Source organism: Suricata suricatta, chromosome 10 (assembly GCF_006229205.1).
Source record: "Suricata suricatta isolate VVHF042 chromosome 10, meerkat_22Aug2017_6uvM2_HiC, whole genome shotgun sequence".
Classification (NCBI taxonomy): Eukaryota; Metazoa; Chordata; class Mammalia; order Carnivora; family Herpestidae; genus Suricata; species Suricata suricatta.
The window spans coordinates 90523422-90533136 of NC_043709.1; the positions used below are offsets into that span (position 1 = coordinate 90523422).

The 9715-nt window shown below is 42.8% G+C and overlaps 1 protein-coding gene across 3 annotated transcripts in view; it reads left to right on the forward strand.

The window, feature by feature from the left end:
• Positions 1 to 7420, forward strand: part of EPS8 (epidermal growth factor receptor pathway substrate 8) — a 182777-nt gene extending 175357 nt beyond the window's left edge. For all 3 annotated transcript variants that reach the window (XM_029955602.1, XM_029955604.1, XM_029955603.1), the window contains 3 exons: positions 3192 to 3372; positions 4249 to 4378; positions 6154 to 7420. In XM_029955602.1, the coding sequence (XP_029811462.1) occupies positions 3192 to 3372; positions 4249 to 4378; positions 6154 to 6267 (425 nt within the window). In that variant the 3' untranslated portion in view covers positions 6268 to 7420. The remainder of the gene's footprint in view (positions 1 to 3191; positions 3373 to 4248; positions 4379 to 6153) is intronic.
• The last annotated feature ends 2295 nt before the right edge of the window (positions 7421 to 9715 follow it).

Sequence of the window (9715 nt, forward strand, 5' to 3'; positions counted from 1 at the left end):
TAATCCTTGAAGGTATCATACAAATAATGTACCTATGTATATACGTGTATGCATACATATATATATAATATGTATACATAATGTATATTATATATGTAATATGTAATATAATCTACAATATTTTCAAATACATAAATATATATTCCCTTTCCTATACCTTCATTTCTTCCCCATTTTTCTTGTAAAGATATGTGCATATACACATCCTTCCCATAAGCGTAAAATGGGCGGGAGAGAGGGATGACATGTAACCTAATCAAAGGTAATTTCAGTGACTTTGATGGTAAAGTGGCCATGAGCTGCAAGCCAAGACATCCAGTCTAACTAAATTCTGCTAATTAACAACAGTGTGATTTCTCCTCTTTTGACCTCTATTCCCTTAGCTATTTAATTTAGGAGTTTGTATATGCTTTTCAAAGTCTCACTTAGTGAAAAATCAACAGAATGTCTTAGTCATTCATTTGTTCAGTGAGCCCTTACTGAGTCCCTGCACTGTTCCAGGTGTTTCAGAAAAAGCAAACAAAGCAGGCAAACATCCTTTTCCCTTCAGGCATGTATTTTGATGAAAGGAGATGGATACATAAGTGATTGAGTTGATGAGGAATATTAGAAAGGGGTAAGTGGTTTTGGAGAATAATAGAGCCACATGGATGGGAAGTGCTTTTGGGGAGGGGGGCTTGCAATTTTAAATAGGGGAAATCTAAGAGGAGAAGAATGAACCAAGTGGATTTGTGGGGGGAAAGCATTCCAGGCAGAGGCCCTTAAATTTGAGGACCCTCAAGGAAGCCATTGTGAGCGAGAGCAGAGGGCTCCAAGGAACAGTGAAGTTACCTCAGAAAGCGGTCCTCTGAGACCTTTGACTGGGAGTAATGTTATTACTTGGAAAGGACTGAAGCAGAGGAGTTGCAATGTGTGACTTATATTTTAAAAAGGTCACTTTAGCTGTTGTACTGAAAACCGATGGCGAGCACAGGGTGGCGTGGGAGGATATCAAAGGAAGACAGGAAATAGTCCCGTGGCTCAGACCAAGCTGATCACAGGAAAAAAATGGAGCAAAGTGGTTGGATTTTTCATACATTTTGATGACAGGACTAACAGAACTTGCTGATGGATTGGATGTAATAGAAGACAAAGGGGAGTTAGTTGAGCATAACTCCATGGCATTTTGCCAGAGAAACTGAGAAATAGAATTATCATAAACCGAGTTGGGAAGTGTAACATAAAAGCAAGCTTCGGGAAGAAGAGAAGCCGTTCAGATTTGGGCATGTTAAATTTGAGCTACCGAATAGACATCCCAATGAATATATCAAGAAGATGGCTGGCAAACATGGGTTTGGAGTTCTGAGGAACAGTCTAGACTGGAGAAATACTTTTGGTAATCATCAGCTTTAAAGGGCACACTGCTCGTTGGTGGAGTGAGTTCAGACAGAGGAGAGGTCTCAAGGATTGTGTCCTCAGGTAAGTCAGGATTACTTACTGGGGAGGCGAGAAGAACCAGAAAAGGATACTGAGAAGGGGAGGCCAGGGAGCCAGGAGGAAAATCAGGTGAGTGTGGTGTCTTGGTGGCCACAGGAAGAAGGCATTTTAAGGAGTGGTCACTTTCTTCATATGTTGCTGATAGTTTAAATGAGACAGTGACTGGGAGTTGACCATAGGAGTTTAGCAAAATGTAGTGGAGGGATGGGGCCAGAAGTCTTATATTTTAACAATGAATTCAAGAGAAAATTGGAGAACAAGAATGGGAGTCAGCTAGTGCAGACAGCTTTTCATGGAATTTGTGAAAAGGGGAGCAGAGACATGGGCCAATGGCTCGGAGGGAAATGGGGTCAAGAGCAGGTTTATTTAGGGGAGAGAAACAATAACAAAATAATAGTGTGTTTGTATGCCAATGACATCCAATAAAAGAGGAAAATAGAGAGCCGAGGAAAAATTACTGTCCAAGTATTTAAATAGGCAGAGGAGGGACGCCTGGGTGGCTGAGTCAGTTAAGCGTCTGACTTTAGCTCAGGCTCAAGTCATGGTCTCAGAGCTCATGAGTTCAAGCCCTGCATTGACCTCTATACTGACAGCTCAGAGTCTGGCACCTGCTTTGGATTATGTGTCTCCATCTCTCTCTCTCTACTCCTTACCTGCTCATGTTTGTTCTCTCTCTCTCTCCCTCTCTCTCCCTCTCCCTCCCCCTCCCTTTCTCTTCCTCCCTCTCCCTCCCTCTCCCTCTCTCTCCCTCCCTCTCCCTCGGTCTCTCTCTCAAATATACATAAAACATTAAAAATAAATAGGCAGAGGACATGGGGTCCAGTGCACAGGTAGAGGGGTGGCCCTCCCTTAGCATGGAAGCAGGTCATCCAAGGTATAATAGGGAAGGAGAGAGAAAGGAAGAGAGGGCGGGAGGAAGGAAGGACAGAGGAGAGCATGGGGAGCGTGCCGCTAGGCGAACCTCGGGGGGAAACTAATGCAGGGTCTCTTACAACTTATTTTGCTTGACATTAGGGCAGTGAGGTCATCAGTTCAGGGTGAGAGTTGGGGAATGAGTGTTGGAAGTCTTCGGAGAACGGAAGTACTAAATACTTGTTTAACAGTGGGCAGTTACATGGTCTAGGGCACTTCTCAACCTTGTTGACACGGGAATGGATAATTCTCCGGTGTAGGCGACTGACAGGGGCATTAGAATGTTCTGTGCGTCCCAGGCCTCTACCCACTACAGGGTAGTTGCATCCTTTCTCCTCCTCCCCTCGAATTGCACCATCCACAAGTGTCTCCAGCCATTGCCAGATGTCCCTGGGGTCAAAATTTCCCCCACATGAGACCAGGGGCCTAAGGAAATGCAGTAAGATTGTCAGGAAACATTAATGGCCTGGTTGAGGTTCATATTCATGAATTTTACATGAGATCATTCAACATGGTTGTGTTTTACTCAGTGTGCAGGTGCAGGCACAGAATAAGCAGAAAGTGAGATTTAACAAGGGGTGGGGTTTTGCCAAATGAGAACAATGAAGAGAGAGGAGAGCCAAGGAGTGATTTTAATAATTGATCATGGAATTTGGACTGGGTGAGGATGAAAGTGAGGAAAGATGGTAGGAACACTGGATTTTAAGTCCAGTTGGGGTCAAAGGATTTTTGGTATTGGGTTCTAGAGAGAGTGACCCCTGTTAGGGGTTTTCAGAAATAACCTACTGTGTGCTGGTGTCTAGGAAGGAAATCTCAAATGGAGGAGGTGCAGGACGAGCTCATCCACAGACTCACCATCGGTCGGAGCGCCGCCCAGAAGAGGTTCCACGCGCCACGGCAGAATGTGCCAGTTGTCAACATCACTTATGACTCCACACCGGAGGACGTGAAGACATGGTTACAGTCCAAGGGCTTCAGCCCCGTGTAAGTCTGTCTGGGAATACTTTATACTGCTCTGTGGAAAATCTGCCTTCTTTTCAGTTTGGTCGGTGAGATGCCACAAATGACTAAAAATTTGGGGAGCCCAGACTGCTCAGCCAATAACTGTAGGTATTTACAGCTAAAAATCTCTCCTACAATCACTATAATTTGGTGGTGCTCTATCTTCTAGATGATGGTGTCTGCTTACCATTGGTCCCTTAATCAGACTGTCAGTAGCTTGAGGAGGTCGCTTCCTTTCCCTCCGCATCGGGTTACACAGGGTAGGACTAAGGTCTTAGCTAGACTCCCCAGAGCGTGGCGGACATATCTTTTTTTTTTCCTACTGCCAAATATAGATTGTCAGCCAAATAAAAAATAGACAAATTACCTATCATAGATTATAACCTAATAGGGCATTTCCCTTGGTGAAGCCATGGTAAAGATTCTATTTATCTATATTTATGTGTATTTGATACAATGAACTATTTTAACAATACATATTTAGGGGAACTTTAATATTAGAAGCTTACATACCCAACAGGAGTGAAAAATGGGATACACTGGTTACTAGAAAGTTATCTGTTCCCCCTGTGAAGCACCACATTTCAAGGATTTGGTACTCAACAATAAGGATACTAAATACAGTCAGATCCTTTTTGATACTTCATGATCACCTTATAGCCTCTGGCTCATCATCACCGGAGTCCCTTGTCAGTGCCCTCGTAAGCACTGAAGTACCATTTTATAAGAGTTTCACTGTATGGGAACACTTGGGAAAGAGAGGTCATAGCAGGGCCAGAACTGTTCTGTTTTGTTTTATTTTACCTACATCATGTTTTTAATGCTGTATTTCTTTTTCTTTCTTCTTTGTTTTTCCAGCACTGTCAGTAGTCTTGGAGTATTAAATGGTGCACAACTTTTCTCTCTCAACAAAGATGAACTGAGGACAGTCTGCCCTGAAGGGTCCAGAGTCTTTAGCCAAATCACTGTACAAAAAGCTGCGCTAGAGGTAGGACTTGTCAACCTGAGCTGGTGTTTTCCTGCGGTAATCAGGAGTGTGGTCTGCAAATGGAAAGCTCTGAAATCATCTGTTGACGTCCACATTGGTCAATTTCCCTTTCACAGAGAGCTGAATTAAATTTGACAGCTTTTGTAATTTATCACGGAGACCATCAATGACCATTTGCAGGAAGATTAGTTTATCATAAATGCTCCTGTTACATGAAGCTTGGAGCGTATACTTTCAGACATTTAATGAAAAGCCTAATGCGCTCATTTTATATGCATTAACTACTTCTGTAGGAATTAAAATTTTGACACAATAGTGGACATTCACTTCTGAGTGAGTAAATGCCTTAAGAGGCATTGTCTGTTCTTAATATTTAGTTTGGAGGACTCTAGTAAGTTTGTGCTTACACAGTCTTAAAACCCTGGCTCTGTGTCTTAGGTCTTGTTATATATCTAAGTAATCAGAGGGACAATATTAGGTAGAGATCACTGAAAATAGTGTGAAGAGTCATTATTTATTCCTAGCTGTGTGTACGAAAGGAAGAGAGTGAACCTTTTCTAGGTTGAACACCCTTAAGCTTCCAGCATCCTACTCTTCTTAAAATGGGCTGTGTTGTAAGGGTAGTAGTTTCATACTGTTCATATCTCACAGCTCTTAATAGCTTTCACAAAATTATACTTGGACTCAAATGGAAGGATGTTGGCTTTGACATAAAATTGATACATAATTTTCTCTATCAGGTGTATCATCTAAATTCAACAGTTAAATAAGTCAGAGTTAAATAGCTTCATGCATGCAACCCTTGGAGAAATTTCTTAAGAGGAATTTTATTTCCTTGGAAATGTTTCCTACGGTACTGATCTTGGGAGTTCCCTATTAGGTGAATCTCAGAGGTGTTCTATATTAGGCTTTCTTTCTGTTGAATATGAATAAGAATTATCTTTTCTGAGGCAGTTTTTTTTTTTACCATTACATATTTTAATTTTATTGAGAGTATATAAAATTACTTCTTAAGAGTATGAAAGAAAGTTCCCAAATTCCTGAATTCCTTTGTTCCAGACTGCCTATACTTTGTCCTCAATGCTCACTTCCTCTTGGTCTCTTGCTTCCATTCCTCTGGATGTGAACTGAGGCAGACCGGCTGCCTGAGGCTCTTCACCTTCCTCATCTGCCTTCCCGTTAACCCTTCTCTTGCATCTAGTCCGTCCTTTATGTCACTCATCTGGGTTGCTGGAAACTTCCATTGATGAGAGCAGAATTAGGAGGGTGCACAGGGATCCTAGGTAGGGCCTGGCAAGGGCCCAGCAAGGAGGAGAGCTGCTGACACAGAACCTTCCTGGGTTCTGAAGGGAACTTGGTGTGTGCAGAGCCCCGTCTCCGAGCCTCATTTAGAATCCCCTGAAGGCAGAGGAGCATCTTGCTTGACTTCAGAGGGTTCTTTGATAAGTCACCATCTCATCATGCTTGTTGTACACATATTTTCTTTCTCCCAGGGAATCTGGAGCATTCCACATACATTATTGATTTATCTTTATCATGTGAAGCAAAAGGCATAGTGAACGAATTGCCTTAAGACTTCTCATAAATGAAAAAATGACTAACGTGATAGATTAGTGAAGACGAGAAGCATCCCTCATATGAAGGGCGGCTTCAGTTTCCCCCAAGAGACATTAGAAGAAAAACAAAGGACTTTTACCCTGAACCATTTCATTACAGGGCCTGCACAGCCCGCACTAGCCAGTCACCGCCGTGTCTGAACCGTGTTTCTTTTTCAGGATAACAGCGGCAGCTCCGAGTTGCAAGAAATCATGCGAAGACGACAGGAAAAAATCAGCGCTGCAGCTAGTGATTCGGGAGTGGAATCTTTTGATGAGGGGAGCAGTCACTAATTTGTTTTTAAACTCCATTGAGATTTTTGGCATTATTCCAACGTGCTTTGTTTTAAGAAGCCACGAAGGGAATGTCAAGTCCTTGTTTCTTGGAATACTTAATGTATCACCGTAAAGAAACAGTGCAGACATAAGTAAGCAGAGGACTTGTTTCCTGGCCCATTATTTTTATTGAAACTAAATAATTTAAAATAGATGTTTTACTCTTGGGAAATGTTTTGCCTATTCTCCCAAGGTCAAGTTTCCTTTGCTGGATTACGTATGTCATCCCCATCCCAGTGGATAAGCCAGTGGATTTTGACAGTGGTGAATTTATTCTTACAGCAAAACAAAGATACTGCCCATGATTTAAAATCTAAATGATTTCAGTTTTGCCCATGACTCTGGTGTCTGTCGTTCTGATTGCAGCCCGCTTTAGGCTGGCCTCTGCTTGCTTAGGTCTCTTCTTTGACATACTCAATGATAGAACGTTTAGATTTATTTGAAGTTCTTAATGCCAACAGTTTAAAAAAAAATCAGAACATTTAATGAACTGTAAACTACAACAAGGCCTTGGACATGCAAACAGAAGCCTCGGAAGCATTCCCAACACATTTTATGTATCATGGCTCTGCGGATCACAACTCCTTGTACAGCCTGTATTTTGATTTAGTTTATATTCTGCTTATTATCTGTATTGTGTTCTTATGTGTGAGAAAGCACAAGTGGAAAAGAGGTCATATACAGTCAAAATGTGTCACAGGAAGTAGCCCACATTGGTGTGCGTTACAGTATTTGGCTAATAAAGGCCTCAGTTCTGAATATTGATATAAGTAGTTAAATGGATATTGGGGCCATTTTATGTGTCTGTCTGTGTCAAGTTTTTCTGGTAATAAGAAACACTTAATTTACGCATATTTTAATCCTGTGAAAGAGTCTAGGTAGAGAAAAGAAAGATACCTAACCTTCAACAAATGTTATTTTTGGAAACACAATTTTTGTCATTAAATGTTATATTATTTCACATATATAAAACAGATGTTATGTAAGAATGTTGTATATTTTAACATAAATCCATTTAGAGAGATTATCTAGATTCATTAATTTTCATAGTGCCTTTTTCACAGTCAGCTGGAAAGTCTGCAATAAACAGTATTTGCTGTATGTTAAGAAATGGCCTCTGTCTCATTGGCAAATGGGATCTTTGGTACGTGGGCTGCAGGTCAGGGTTGAATGGAACGGGAAGAACAGAGGCCCGCTCTTTTTTTATCTGTTGTGTTTTTGACCGATTTCCAGTATATTTCTGAGTGGGCAAAAACCATTCTGGAATACTTTATTCACTTGTTTCTCTTCTTCTCACCTCTCTTATGTCCTTGTCTTTCCCTTCTACCATCCAGGCAGAACTGGCCACAGCGGTGAAAACAAAAGTGCCCGGCCCTTATGATTACTAAGTCCTTCCACAGAAATGCTTCCTGAGGTGTCTGCAGTAACTCTGTGAGTTCTGTTTTGTAGATAAGGAAACAGCTTCCCAGGTCTAATTTCCCCCCAAATAATGAAAGATACGTAAGTTGCTAATCTTCCATTTCTCGGTCTCCCTGTAACAATACCCCTCAGACAAAGTGAAACGAACAAGAGAACGAGGGACGTGACTCTAGATCTTTTCCATGTCGTAAGCACAGACACACATTTATAACTTGGCCCTTATTGGGCCTGAACATGTAGGGATGAGACGACAGAAGATAGATGGGAAAGGTCAGATAACCTGAGTGTGTTGTGACATACGTGATATTTCAAGAACTGGTGTAATTATTCATAAGGAGGTCCTCCGGCGGAAGATGGCACCGCGGGGGTGACTGCAGGAAGCACGGCGGAAGATGGCACCGCGGGGGTGACTGCAGGAAGCACGGCGGAAGATGGCACCGCGGGGGTGACTGCAGGAAGCACTTGGCCTCCTTCCGAGCTGCGGGAACAAAGGGAGGGGTCGGGCTCTGCAGGGTTTGGAATCTGAGGGGGGACTGCAGACTACGGATCCAGACATCTGAGGAGGTCGGTCCGTGGGACCTGAGAAATTTAGAGAAAAGATCCCGCAGTTGGTTAAAAAAACAAAACTGAGAAGGAGGCACGACCCGTCTGGTGCCGTCGCCTCAGGAATTCGGAGCGGAATTCAGCTGAGAAGACAGTGAAGCAAACCCACAGAGCTGGGATGCAGCCCGCAGGAGACCACGCCTGCCAGCGGGTGCCCAGATTCCCACGAGGGCACAATGAGGCTGCCCTAGGAGTGTGGGGAAAAAACAAACTGGTAACTGGAACCTACTGGGGATCAGTTGCTGCTTACAGAGTGAGGGACTATGGGCTGATGCTAATATGATCAGGAAGTAAAACAGAAGGGAACGAGCGCCTTCTCCCCTCGAGCTTCTTGTCTCCCTGTGGCACATTGTTTGGCCAGAATCTATTGGGAACACACCTGGCAAAGTCCCACATCACAAAGATGAGAAAAGGGTAGATTTGAAAGAGCTCAATATACAATCCATTCCAATTCTGGCCATTGGGCCTGTGTACTTACTCTTCTGTACATATTTGAGATTCCATATAATAATTTTTTAAAGTTTATACTTTTACCTAACAAGATGCATTCATCCTTCTCTTGTTTAAATGGCATTTAATATAAAGAATTGGTTTTCAACAAAATAGCCAAATTATTGGAAGAGCCTAAATGTCCATCACCTGATGAGTGGATCAAGAAGATGTGGTATATGTACACAATGGAGTATTACATGGCAATGAGAAAGAATGGAATCTGGCCATTTGTAGGAAAGTGGATGGACCTCGAGGGTGTCATGCTAAGTGAAATAAGTCCAGAATAAAAGGACAGATGCCATATGTTTTCACTCATAAGTGGAACAGGAGAAACTTAACAGAGGACCCTGGGGGAGGGGAAGTGGAAAAAATAGTTAGGGAGAGGGAGGGAGGCAAACATGAGAGACTCTTGAATACTGAGAACAAACTGAGGGCCGGTGGGGAAGGGGGAAGGAGAAGAGGGTGATGACCACGGAGGAGGGCATTTGTTGGGATGAGCACTGAGTTTTATATGGAAACCAACTTGACAATAAACTATAAAAGAAAAAAAAAAGAATTGGTTAAATAGGCAAAAAGAGAACACTGAGATATGACAGAGAAGTAATAATAGGACACAGCTTCCATGCCTTGGGCTAGGGGAGCAAAGGGAGGGTTTGGGTTTTTAGCGTCTGGAAACTTAGGGAAAGGGGCCTAGAAATCTTGGACCCAGAACCTTGGGGGAGGCGCTATCTGGTGTTGGTACTGGTGCCTCAGGAACCCAGAGGAGAGCAGCTATGAGGAGCTGGGACAGAGACCTTTGAAGAGAGGATTCTGGACACTTGATGCTCATATCCCGGGGAGGTGTAGTCATGTTGGTTCTGAAAATGTAGGATGGGGGAAGCTAGGAACTAGA